Source organism: Gymnoscopelus microlampas (genome assembly GCF_963454915.1).
Source record: "Gymnoscopelus microlampas genome assembly, chromosome: 1".
In the NCBI taxonomy this organism is placed as follows: Eukaryota; Metazoa; Chordata; class Actinopteri; order Myctophiformes; family Myctophidae; genus Gymnoscopelus; species Gymnoscopelus microlampas.
The window spans coordinates 47,214,740-47,228,462 of record NC_139962.1 but is presented as its reverse complement, the minus strand read 5'-3'; the positions used below and the strand labels follow the sequence as shown (position 1 = coordinate 47,228,462).

At 41.1% G+C, this 13,723-nt stretch overlaps 1 protein-coding gene across 1 annotated transcript; it reads left to right on the top strand.

The window, feature by feature from the left end:
* Positions 1-4,167: 4,167 nt before the first annotated feature.
* LOC311044550 (peroxisomal succinyl-coenzyme A thioesterase-like) lies at positions 4,168-9,302 on the top strand. The gene is made up of 10 exons (XM_084056224.1): positions 4,168-4,532; positions 6,123-6,222; positions 6,333-6,523; positions 6,642-6,802; positions 7,040-7,159; positions 7,370-7,452; positions 7,550-7,643; positions 8,057-8,137; positions 8,219-8,360; positions 8,756-9,302. The coding sequence occupies exons 1-10, from the start codon at positions 4,241-4,243 to the stop codon at positions 8,884-8,886; spliced, it is 1,395 nt and encodes a 464-aa protein (XP_083912350.1). The 5' UTR covers positions 4,168-4,240; the 3' UTR covers positions 8,887-9,302.
* Positions 9,303-13,723: the final 4,421 nt, after the last annotated feature.

The following is a 13,723-nucleotide window of genomic DNA, read 5'->3' as shown; positions in this document are numbered from 1 at the left end:
AAAAGGAAAAAAAACTTGAGAATTGACGTTGCTTTTTGATATTGATGATGAAACATTCAGGGCCGACATTGCAGATTATTTACCTGGCAACCAATTTGGGAAACCAGAGTAAAAGGGAAAAACAGCGTCCTCTGCTGGCAACAGGCACAACGTGCTTTCGGCCGTGTGGAGATGTCGCCATGACAACACAAATACACAAGCCTAGTGTTTAATGTCGCGCGTGTGGCCTCCTGGCCTGCACCTGTGCGTGTCACAGAGAAAGAACAGAACCCAAGCCCGTTATTATGGCTGTAGTTTCACTGTTGTGGTCAGACCTGGTGGAGATGGAGGAGTGCAGGGAGGAGGAGTGGAGGCCATCGAGGCAGAGAAGGAGGAGAGGATGGAGGAATGGGAGTCTCTTGTGGCAGACTTCTTTTCTCTCCGGAAGGTGGAAGAGAAGGAGACTCTGCAAGAGTGGGAGAAGAAGGTGGATGAATGGGAGGCCCTTGAGGAAGAGAAGGTGGAGATAATGGAGGAACGGGAGTCTGCTTTGGCAAACTTCTTTTCTCTCATGTGAGATCTCAAGACCATGCACATAGTGAGGATGTGCTGCCTTTGTAAGGGCAGAATGTTAAGATTATAATTTTAATTCTGTCATTTGATAAGTCAAGTCAAAGTTAAGTTAAAAAGTGATGTTCATTGTAACAGATCATATTGTTTGTACTGCTATCTAGTGGTGGAGTTAAAAAAGTATAAAAACGAAAATGAAAGTAAAATGCACTCAGTAAAGCCAGCATTTATCCAGTGAACAGTGAGCTGTGCATGTGATCTGCTGAGAATTCCCCTTAAACATTTTTTGCCTTGGACATTATTTGTCTGTAAGTACATTTAAGTTGTAGTTAATCTGTGTAATGATTGTATTCATGATTGATTGATTGATTGATTGATTGATGTACTTTATTTAGTAAGACATGAGAACATCAGTACATGGAAGTACAAATTCACAATACAAGGTCTACTAAACTGGGAGACTCATTAAGCACTGAGCTTGTTTAAGATGAGATCCCCATGCACACAAATCATGATGACATATAAGAGACAGACAGATATACACACTACTATACAGAATGTCATACAATCAGCTTACAGGTTACTGGTATGAAGAGTGAAAGAGAAAGAGAAGAAAAATAAATTGGGGGGGGGGGGGGGGGGGGTAGGTTAAGACTTAGACAAGGGCCATTTTCGAATTGCAGCCTCCTGAAGGTGTATCTTTAGGGCAGTTTTGAAAGTGAGTAGGGTTTTACACTCCTTTACTCCTTTTGGTAGGGCATTCCACATTTTTGATGAACAGCATGAGAACGAGTTCATTCCCTTTGTTGAGCCAAATCTGGGTTGAACATGATTAGTGGAGCTGCCTCTGGTGTTTTGATCGTGGACTTCATTAACATTTAGGAAGTATTTAGACAAATACAGGGGGATCCCAATGTTGTGGTGTATCTTGAAGACCAGGCCCATTAGCCCAGGCGTTTCGGGCCATATTTTGATGGAATCGTGCACTTTACGATAAAAGCATGAAATTTGGCACACAGTTAGAGCATGCCATAAAGAACATTTTTGGCTATAGGGCCATCGCAGATTTTTCCTGTGGTAACCATGGCAGCCATTTTCCAAAATGGCCACCACCTGCTGTTATTTTACCAATAACTCAGGTTCTAGACCACCTAGGATCTTGATTCTGGTGACTAATCCTACATTTTCAAGGATGAGGACTACAGTGGTACTATTTAGATTTGTCCTGTGGTAACCATGGCAGCCATTTTCCAAAATGGCCGCCACCTGCTGTCATTTTACCAATAACTCACGTGCTAGACCACCTAGGATCTTGATTATGGTGACTAATCCTACATTTTCAAGGATGAGGAATACAGCGGTACTATTTACAACATGCTACTACCTAACTACATATATCTGGCATTCAGTTAATTAAATAATAGTAAACCCATCAAAATATATAATGGTGTAGTACAGTACATGTTTTCAAACTGACACATGAGAGTCAAGAATGTTTCTTTTATTAGTAGTAGTATTGCATAATTATTTTCAATGGACTATAAGACACAACAAAGGCAGAGTACTCATGAGTCATAGCCTAATGGCATATAGACCAATTATTTGTTTACCAACATTGAGACTGGACGCACAGGTGATTGTTTCACGCAATCAATTCTCAACCTGTTGTTTTGGGGTGCGCTGGTTTCAGCACACCCCAACCCCCTCTTGTGTGTTGGCTAGTGAGGCGCGTCCTAGCGAGACCTGATAGAATGGGTTCATTGCGCGCATACTGGTTCCGCGCGGACTGGTTCTTATCAGTGTGACGTCGTCTGTTAAGGGGTCTATTCAATAAAGCCAGATACTCTACACAATGTTAGTTGCACAGTCCACCACAGTAGCAAAGGGCAGTACACTGAAGTGCTGCCTTAACACATCTGCATTGTCCACTGCATCCCTTTTTGCAACCACAGCGGAGGAGTTCTCGACAGGCCAGGCTCGCTTCTGTGTGGTCCAGTGCACTTCCCATCCTCCTGTCAAAATTAGAATCAGCTTTATTGTCAGATCACGGGTTTACAAGTGTAAAGAAGTGGATTAAATTATTTGTATTCACCTGTCTCCTTCCTCTTCCACCCCCATTCACCTGGGGATGGGAGTTCAGGGGCTGCAACCATCACCTGTCCCCAGCAGTGGCCAGCTTGGTAGGCTGCCCTCTTTGTATGTTGAATCAGTGCAGCTCGTGTTGGGGGGAGTCCATCAATTGTTCTACCCTTCTGGGTGAATAGCTGCTTCCGTGCCTGATTCACTGATGCCTGGCCGCTTGTGCGGTCATAGAGCAATACCACAAATCGCTCCAGAGGCTCCATCCAGTCATCTATTTTGTCTGGGGTAGCAGCTAAGGAACTTTTCCCAGTTCCAAAAGCAACCCACAGCTCAGTCAAGTGGAGGTGTTGGGCTGACGTTACTGCCAGGACCAGCACATCCGTGTCTACTGTGCGCATTGTCACCTTGCTATACCCTTCCTTCATAGCATCTTCTAGGTGTAATATGACGCGAGTATCAGCCTTCTCATGTACTGTAGTTAGTTAGGTAGTTACTAGCATGTTGTGAATACTTCCACTGTATTCCTCATCCTTGAAAATGTAGTATTAGTCACCAGAATCTAGATCCTAGGTGGTCTAGCACCTGAGTTATTGGTAAAATGACAGCAGGTGGTGGCCATTTTGAAAAATGGCTGCCATAGTTACCACAGGACAATTCTAAATAATACCACTGTATTCCTCATACTTGAAAATGTAGGATTAGTCACCAGAATCAAGATCCTAGGTGGTCTAGCACCTGAGTTATTGGTAAAATAACAGCAGATGGAGGCCATTTTGGAAAATGGCTGCCATGGTTACCACAGGACAAATCTGCGATGGCCCTATAGCCAAACATTTTCCTTATGGCATGCTCTAACTGTGTGCCAAATTTCATGCTTTTATCGTAAAGTGCACGATTCCATCAAAATATGGCCCGAAACGCCTGGACTACATAGCAAGTTGCTGTACTCTGTCCTCAACCCTAAGCCATCCAATCCTAGCAAAATGAGCAGGGGTTAGATGGGTTTTGTGATTGAGGCCAAGAAGTAGCCTTACTAGTTTGTTTTGGGATGTTTAGAGCCTTGTTTTTAAGGCCTTGGAGGTGTTGTGATACCATGAAGTGCATGCATAATCATAATCATAATCATAATCATCGAGCAAAGCTCGATGTTTGCAACTTTCCTGTACAAGTCAGTTTTACAAAACCCTGCAGAGACTTCAGTAAATTTGCAAGAAAGTCAAGCCTTGTCTCTTTATTGGAGGATCCCAGAAATGTTATCTAGCTGTCTAGCTACACACAGAAAACGTGTTGCAACGGCGGTATGTGTCTACTGTACACGGAATGTTGACGGACAAGTATCTTCTTGTATCAAGTATCCACTTGTAGAATCCAAATCCAAGAGTGACTAAAACTCTACAAGTGAGACTGCTTACATAAAGGTAGAATGACCAACTGTAGAACTTATGTACGCGGCTAACGTTATGCACATTGTTTATTTCCGATAGTTATTTAACGTTGTTCTTGACTAATAAGAAATAGCCTGCCTTACGTCAAAATTCGACCTTGTGACTTAACATTGAGTTGTTCAAGTTACCTGGTCACAGTTTAGAATTGATAGGAAATTAGGAATATGCACAACAGTCGTCTCGTTTTGAATATCGCAGCTGTTACATTTCAGTGCAGACGTTTGGTATTTCCTCGCAGGTGGTCGTCCACTTCCACTATGATGACAACAGGGAGTGTATTTACAATCCTCTCTGTTCTTCCCTCACGGGCTCTGGTGGATGAGAAGTTCAAGGTAGTGGTGAAGAACCTTCCACCAGGGATTCCAGTGACGCTCCATTCCCTTCACCACTCTGAAGACAAGGACTACTGGGAGGCTTATGGCCACTATATCACTGATGACAGGGGCACTGTCTCTGGTGGGTATATGACATAGGAAAACATTACAGGTTACTTTTAAAGGGACTTAGTCCCTTTAAAAGTAACCACATTCCCAACCTCCCTCATTAGCTTCTGTCATTAGAAGAACCGTCTCGAGCTCTCTGCTCCTTCTACACCATGAATTTTAACTTTTTCTTATTTTTTGTGTTTTTGGTCACCCCTACCTCTCTTCTATCCCCAAAAATACCCCAGTTTGAACACTCACGCTTTCACAGCAAATCTGGGGTTTTCTGTAAATTGGTCTCAAAACAGGCCAAACTGATTTGCACCCTGGCGTGACGTCACGTCAGGGTACAATCCCTCCCGTTTTTCAGTTCCCCCCCCAAAAAACTTGTTTTCTTCTTATTATTTTTTCCACACAGAACCTGGGGATAACATGCATACAAACTGGCTCAATAGCGCCCCGTGCCAAACAGGACAATGTGGTATTGCAGGTGAAAGTGCTTTATAAGCCAGAGAGAAGTTAGTTGGAATGAGTATATCTGAGGCTTGATTTAGGCTCAAACCTTTTGAAAAACGTTTGAGGGACATAAACAATATGATATTAAATATTATTATTATTTTTTAAATTCATGGTGTAGATCCTTTAAGTGCCCATGAGAGACACTGCTTTGATGGTCTGGACTGGCAAGTTAAAATAAAAATAAATGCCTTGAAGGTAGGTAAACAATTATATTTACATACTAGTCCATATCTAGACAATAATTTCATTTAAATTGAGAAAAGTTCTCCACAACTGCAGAAAAAGCAGCTGTCTGGGTGTGAAGAATCCTGACATCAGCATGTTTTTTTTGTTTTTCAAGTTTCTAGACATTTGCATTCAAAAGCAATCTACGTATGTCAGTGAAGACAGAAAGACAGACATTATAGGCTACTTTTGGATTGGTTTCCTTGGTACAAAGTGTCCAAGACACTATTTTGATGGTTTGGCAATTTAATAATATATATATATTTATAAAGCTTGTTTATTGTGCTTGTTAATGTTTATTTGATTTGAATGGGGCTTGATGGCATGTGTGTGGGATACTATTTGTATTTTTATTTAATTGCATCAAATTAGCAAGCTAGATATGCATACATTAGCAATTTGTAAGGTAATAGTGGTGAAGAATCTCCAGGAAGGACCTCCAGACTCCAGTTACACTACATTCCCTTCACCACTCTGAGAACAATGATTACTGGGAGGTTAATTGTCACTATGTCAGTGATGACAGGGGCTCTGTTGCCGGTGGGTATGACTGGTCGCGATAATGCATAGGAAGAGGAAGACTTACAGGCTACTTTTGGGGTGTTTTCCCTGATACAAAGTGCTGAAGACATGCTTTGATGGTCTGGCATTTAAATGTAAAAATAAATGCATTCATGTTTATGTGACTGAGACCCTGGGGGCATGCAAACACAGGATATTGAATATTTGTATTTAATTGCATCAAATCAGCAAGCTAGTTTTGCATGCAGATTAGTAATTTGGAAGGCAAGCACACTAGCCTTTTCTTTTTCTTTTCTTTTTTACCGGCACATTACAAAAAAAGCTGTTGTTGCAAGTCAACTTTTGTTTACATTTGTAGTCTCTGATGATGCCAGTGTTGGAGGAACATACACAGGAAAAGAGCCCATGGGTTTGCTGTGGAGTATGCGGCCTATCCCTGGGAGTCGAACTGGCCTCAGGTGAAGACTCACAAAGACTACTTTGCATTGTCATACTTTAGTTTGCTCATTCTGGTATTTAAACAGAGCCTGTCTCTCCTTGTCTCTTGTTGTTTGTTTTTCTCTTTCAGGTTGAGGAAGTTCGACGTCTGCACCCCCATGATGGTGCTCATCTCCATGTACAGAGGCCATATTGTGGAGGGCTTCAGGGAGCAGCCTCCCATGGTCTCAGTGGTCACAGAAAGATCGTACATGGCACCAGGTGTCCAGAGGATAGACATCCGAGAGAGAGGAGTCAGAGGGACACTGTTCATACCTCCAGGTATACCAGCAATCTGAAAAACACACAACTATGTTCTTCATCTCCTTCATTAGCAATTTCAGCACACATTCAAAGAGTTTTATTGATGTGATAAGATTGGTTTATTACTATCTCTCAGGTTCAGGACCGTTTCCAGGGGTGTTGGATATGTGGGGGACTGGTGGACTGGTAGAGTACCGCTCTGCCCTCTTGGCATCTCATGGTTTTGTTTCGATGGCGTTGGAGTTTCTCTCTATAGATGAGGCCAAAACAGCAAATGTTGAACTCAATTATTTTGAGGTATGTAGTCAGTCACCCTCATCTCTTCATCATCCTTTACCGTCAGACTTTGTGTAGTGTAACAAGACTTATTATCTTGAAGGGGTTTGTGTGTACAACGTCCAGCTTTTTGAACTGTCAACCAGTCCCCTGTCACCCCAGTGGCGATGTAAGGGTTTGTCATGTTTCAAGATTATATGATCTGATGCATGACCTTTTCTTGCCTTGTGGAACCACCGTTATCTCGTAACTTTACAGACAGCATTTAATATCGTCCAGGAGCATCCTCTGGTGATCAAAGACAGAGTTGGGCTGTTTGGTGTCTCCTTCGGCACATCTGTGACCCTGTCCTTGGCAGTTTACTCCGAGTTTGTTAGTGTGAGTATTTGTCCGCCACAGTTTACAGTTTATGTGCACAGAAATAAGTCTAGCTCACAGGTCAAGAGGAGTGACTTTTACAAACCCTTTCAGAACCCTGCCTATTATTTCTAAGAAAACAGTGTGTTGCATGAATCACAAATGTGCTGTGATGCTGATAATCCAAAAAAGAAACGTGTAATAAGCATAATAAATATTATTGTGTTCTAGCCTCGATGCTGTGTTTGTATCAGTGGTACCCATGTCCATCCAGTCACCAAGTCCCTATTTGACGTATTTGTTGATATAAAGAAGTAAGTCTACTTCATGCTAACATGACACAGTATACCCTGTTAAGAAGACTCTGACTTTACTACAGCAATGATGAGATGTAATTGTTTGTCTTGACAGGAATGTGGACAAGACGAGGGCTGATGAACAGAACCGCCTAATCTGTAGAGACATTCTTTTACCAATCCCCACTGACCCCAATCAAAAAGTGGCTGTAAGTACATATAGTATTCTAGAACAAATGCTGTAGTGATAAATTGTTAATGAAACCAAAGTTTAAAACGGTTCAGCTCCAATTAGCCATGGCAGTCTGACTGCGAAGAGAGGATATCCTTTAAGGTTTGTGTTCTGTGTTTAAAAAAAGAAGAAAAGTAAATTTACATTGCCGTAACTAAAGGGAGATATTATTGCACTTTGGAGCCTGACTGTATTTCTCAAACATGTGCTTTGGAACGTAGCCTTTCCAAACATTATTTGCATGCCTGCATTATATTCAGCTGAGAAGAGTTGCCTCTAACACAGTCCAATTCATTCAAACCCATGTACCCATGCGTATGTATTTGTTATTCATTGTGAGACGCACCAATACCTTTACTGCTCTGAATCTATGGTTGAATGTTCTGGAAGATGGGGAGGATACGCTGTCCAGTACTGTTGGTCAACGGTGATGACGATCAGAGCTGGGCCACGGTGGAGTCTGCTGAGGATGTGAGTGCACCCAAACACACTCGCATATCTCTTTTAGTTCCATGATTGAGTAGGACTGACTTCACTCCTTTTCCTCCTCAGATGACCAAGATGATGCGTGCAGCAGGCAATGAGCACCTGTTGACCGTACTCACCTACCCCGAGGCTGGACACCTTATCGAGCCCCCCTACACACCACACTTCCGAGCCACCAACTTCATAACGCTGGACACACGAAAGAAGGGTGAAGCTCTATACATACATGTTTAAAAGGCCACAGTTATGCACAAAACATGCATATGCACGCACACATACATACATTTGCGTGCGCACACACACACACACATACAATTAAACGTACAATTTTACAAAATCTTATGTGGCCAATAATCAGTTGTTGCTTTTACCCATCATATTTATCAAACATATCATGTCAATATTCACATTAACTAGGAGTATCTGATTTTGTTTTTTAAGTTGGACTAGTGTCAGATATTCAGTAGCTGTAAAGTGTGTGTGTGTGTGTGTGTGTGTGTGTGTGTGTGTGTGTGTGTGTGTGTGTGTGTGTGTGTGTGTGTGTGTGTGTGTGTGTTAGTTTAAGCCTTATGATCAACAAGTGTGCATTTATGTGTTTTGCAGTGATTGTGCTGTGGGGAGGACAGACCAAACCTCATGCAGATGCTCAGGAAGACTCTTGGGAGAAGATGGTGGCGTTTCTCCAACAGCATCTGTATCCCAGCACTCTCTCTGTCCCTCAGGCCAAGCTGTGAAGCTGTAAAGCCGCACGCACGCACGCACGCCATGTTAACCTTACTGTATCGTTAATCATAGGAAAACCACAATGTAAATGTATTATTTATGATTAACACCTCTTTCAATGGGAGACTTTCAGACCTAAAGCCACAGCTGTATGATATTATGAGCGTTTTTATGAGGAATCTTTTACTCGCTGCGATGCCAATACTGTATGAAATTATTTTGTTAAAAGTGTTCATGTGAGTATGTTGAATGAAATATTATGTGGTTAATCTCTTAATGTAAGTATTAAGTGATTACAAGTTAATGTGTTCATGCTTTATTGTATATTTTTTATATTTGAGGAAATCAGCTCTCTAGCATCGTGGTGTTGTGCTTGGCCATTTACATGAAAGTGTCTTAAAATATCCTTGTATTTGTTTCTATCAATTAAACACATTAATAATTATTGTGTGGAGAATTGCATTTTGTTTTTCTTTTTTTAGTATTTTCCCAAACCGTTTTCAATTAATGCAAGAAACATATTTTAGTTCTGAACAGAATAGAGAACCAGGAAGCTACGCTAGGGGAACGCTGAACACGCGTTCACACACACACGTGATAATAGTTATTCTCCATGACGGAGGCGCGCCATCATGGACAGTGGGAATTAATAGAGCTTGAGGCCGAGGAGGCGCGCCCTCGCTAGTGTGACTTGCACTAATTTCAATTTCCCTGGAATGCCAATTTCCCTGTAACATAGCTAGTCAGTTGTCAAACAGTGGGTTTTTGCAGTTCCGTGGAATGCCACTAGATGGCGACATTGACTCTTCTAAACTGCTAATCACTGCAGGACCAATCTGGGAAGTGGAAATAGTGTGAAACAACATGACCAAAATATCATTTAAGAATGTATTAGAAATGTACCGAGTGATAACATGGCAGAAACTATGCATATTTTGCAATAAAACTGTGCAACAGTTGGCAATAGGATAAGAGCACCGGCAACGGGGTCATGACGTATTGTATTGCTCTCTACATAAATTGAATGAATTTGGTCGCAACTATAGAGCGTTTGTATACATATATGCAGTTAATAGTCATTTGTAAGTAACTATGAGGGTTACAATGACTGCTATTTTCAAAAGATGTTTATACATTTGAAAACTTCTGAAATGGGATATTCTACAAAATGAGTACTTCTACTTTTGGTACTTTAGATGCACTGTGCATCATTTCTTTCCATTGCTTTTCCGATTGTACAATCACCCCTTTCCATCAATTACTGTAATCAGTTAAAATGTAAAATGAACACCTAAATGACATGTTCTCCTAACCGAACAATGTACAAACCAAAGTTAAGATATCGGCTGCACAGTACTTCAAATTAAAATCAGGTTTGAAAAACTAGTATGGTGTCTACCAATACATTAGATAAACATAACATTAGGTTCCATAATGTTTGATACTCAAGAACATTACATCTGAATGAATATGCAATGTGAAAACCCCCCCCCAGAATAATCATGATTTAACTTTAACATTACACAATATTAATATTACGGTGTGTGTGTGTGTGTGCTAGACTGCTGTAGCTCTTCATAACACTGAAATGAGTAATTATGGGGCCAGGCTTCCAGCATGGACCCATATTGTTATTCGCATTATTCCGTTTCTTCTTCTGCCACTTTTGGCAGTTCTGGCTGAACCGTGCAGTCGCTTTTTATGAAACTCGGCCATATGATAGATGGTCATGAAAAACGATCAAGAAATAATTCTCACAATCTTTCGTCAAAAGGTGGCGCTATAGCACTCAATTGAAAAATGGCAACTTTGATCAGGTACAACTCATGCCCTGTTTCACCTACAGCCATGAAACTTCGATGCACACATGCGTCTCCTCATGCTGAACAACTTTCACACTCTGACTTTTGACCTCTGACCTTTAGATCTCCCACCATTTTGAATTATATGAAAAACAGTTAAAACCTATCTCCTCCTGGGATTTTTGAGTAATCTGCACGAAACTTTTTACACATGAACTTTGGACCTATACCAAAAAACGTTTGCAAAATATCTTCCATAAGTGAAAAAATGAAGCTTTAATGAGCCAATGAATATTGCAGTTTTATGACAATTATTCATCTGCCCCTAACTCATACATGCAGACTTACCATTCTTTGAAACTTTGCAGAAATGTAAAGGGCCATTCCAAATATCACTGAAACCAATCTTACTCCAATTGGTCAAACGGGGGCGCTATAGCAATTTTTTGAAAATTGAAACTTTAAACAGGCAAAAGTCATGCCTCGTTTGGCCGACAGCCATTAGACCTGCTTACACATGTGCCTTGACTAATGAGGAACACATCTATCACGTTGACCAGTAAGCACCGCCCTTAGGTTGTCCGCAATCTTGAGCAGTTTGAAAAACACTTAAACCCAGGATTTTTCAGCTATTTGCGTGAAACTGTATGATCTGTGTGATCTCCTTTTTCACAGGTTCTTGTGTGTTGGTGGCTTCTCGCTTAAATGTGTGCCCCACAACCTGAAGGTCACCAGTTCAAGCCTCACTTGGTGCAGACTTCATCTGAGTTGCATTTCACACAACATGACTATCAATGAATACATCTGCAATTGTTAAAGATAACATGAAATACTTAATTGAGTGTTTTTTACATACAGCTGATCTACAATCTCACAACTTTTCAGATAGCAATGAGAGTATGTTTTTTCAATGTATAACATACTTCATTGTGAAAATAGCCAATGTACAATCTGACAACTTTTAATGGTTTGTGAGCTTGTAGATCGGCTACTTTCACTAATTTTGGTTCTGAGGAGATGTACAATTTCTTCATTGGTAAATGGTTTGTGAACGAGTGATCTTAGTGTTAGTGAAACAGGGGCTTGGGTCATGACAGAAGGCAAGAGTTTGTGATCCTCAACAGACAATATCAGCCTGGACAAAGATATAGCACTATAGGTAGTGTTGCAGCTACCTAAGAGTGCTTCATGACCGTAAGGTTGCCGGTTCAAGCCTCACTTGATGCAGACTCATTTAAGTTGAAATGCAAAAAACATGACTCAATCTATTCCGTTTCCATGGCGCTCTCTCTCTCTCTCTTCAATCTATTCCATTTCCATGTCTTTCTCTTCAATCTATTCCGTTTCCATGTCTCTCTCTCTGTCTCTTCAATCTATTCCATTTGTCTCTCTCTATGTCTCTTCAATCTATTCTCTCTCTCTCTCTCTCTCTCTCTCTCTCTCTCTCTCTCTCTCTCTCTCTCTCTCTCTCTCTCTCTCTCTCTCTCTCTCTCTCTCTCTCTCTCTCTCTCTCTCTCTCTCTCTCTCTCTCTCTGAGGGGTGGCCATAGCTGAGTGGTTAGTGAGCCCGCCTAGGGCGCCAGAGACTCTGGTTGCCCCAGGTACGAGGCCAGGTCAGCAAATGTGTCGATGAAATGAAATTTGTCCCTGAGCAAGACTCTTAACCCCTAATTGCTCACAGGCACTCATTGGAAACAAGACCGCAAGGACTTTCATGAACTGACCTGTTAAAGGAATTATCATTTCTCTCTCCTGGCCCCATATTATCGCTGCTTGCAGCTATATTTATGGGGCCAGGCTTCCAGCATGGACCCATATTGTTATTCGCATTATTCCATTTCTTCTTCTTCTTCTTCTTCTTCTTCTGCCGTTTTTGCCAGTTCTGGCTGAACCGTGCAGTCGCTTTTTATGAAACTCGGCCATATGGTAGATGGTCATGAAAAACGATCAAAAAATAAATCTCACAATCTTTCGTCAAAAGGTGGCGCTATAACACTCAGTTGAAAATGACAACTTTGAACAGGTACAACTCATGCCCTGTTTCACCTACAGCCATGAAACTTCGATGCACATATGCGTCTCCTCATGCTGAACAACTTTCACACTCTGACTTTTGACCTCTGACCTTTAGATCTCCAACCATTTTGAATTATATGAAAAACAGTTAAAACCTATCTCCTCCTGGGATTTTTGAGTAATCTGCACGAAACGTTTTACACATGAACTTTGGACCTATACCAAAAAACGTTTGCAAAATATCTTCCATAAGTGAAAAAATGAAGCTTTAATGAGCCAATGAATATTGCAGTTTTATGACAATTATTCATCTGCCCCTAACACATACATGCAGACTTACCGTTCTTTGAAACTTTGCAGAAATGTAAAGGGCCATTCCAAATATCACTGAAACAATCTTACTCCAATTGGTCAAACGGGGGCGCTATAGCAATTTTTTGAAAATTGAAACTTTAAAACAGGCAAAGTCATGCCTCGTTTGGCCGACAGCCATTAGACCTGCTTACACATGTGCCTTGACTAATGAGGAACACATCTATCACGTTGACCAGTAAGCACCGCCCTTAGATTGTCCGCAATCTTGAGCAGTTTGAAAAACACTTAAAACCCAGGATTTTTCATCTATTTGCGTGAAACTGTATGATCTGTGTGATCTCCTTTTTCACAGGTTCTTGTGTGTTGGTGGCTTCTCGCTTAAATGTGTGCCCCACAACCTGAAGGTCACCAGTTCAAGCCTCACTTGGTGCAGACTTCATCCAAGTTGCATTTCACACAACATGACTATCAATGAATACATCTGCAATTGTTAAGATAACATGAAATACTTAATTGAGTGTTTTTTACATACAGCTGATCTACAATCTCACAACTTTTCAGATAGCAATGAGAGTATGTTTTTTCAATGTATAACATACTTCATTGTGAAAATAGCCAATGTACAATCTGACAACTTTTAATGGTTTGTGAGCTTGTAGATCGGCTACTTTCACTAATTTTGGTTCTGAGGAGATGTACAATTTCTTCATTGGTAA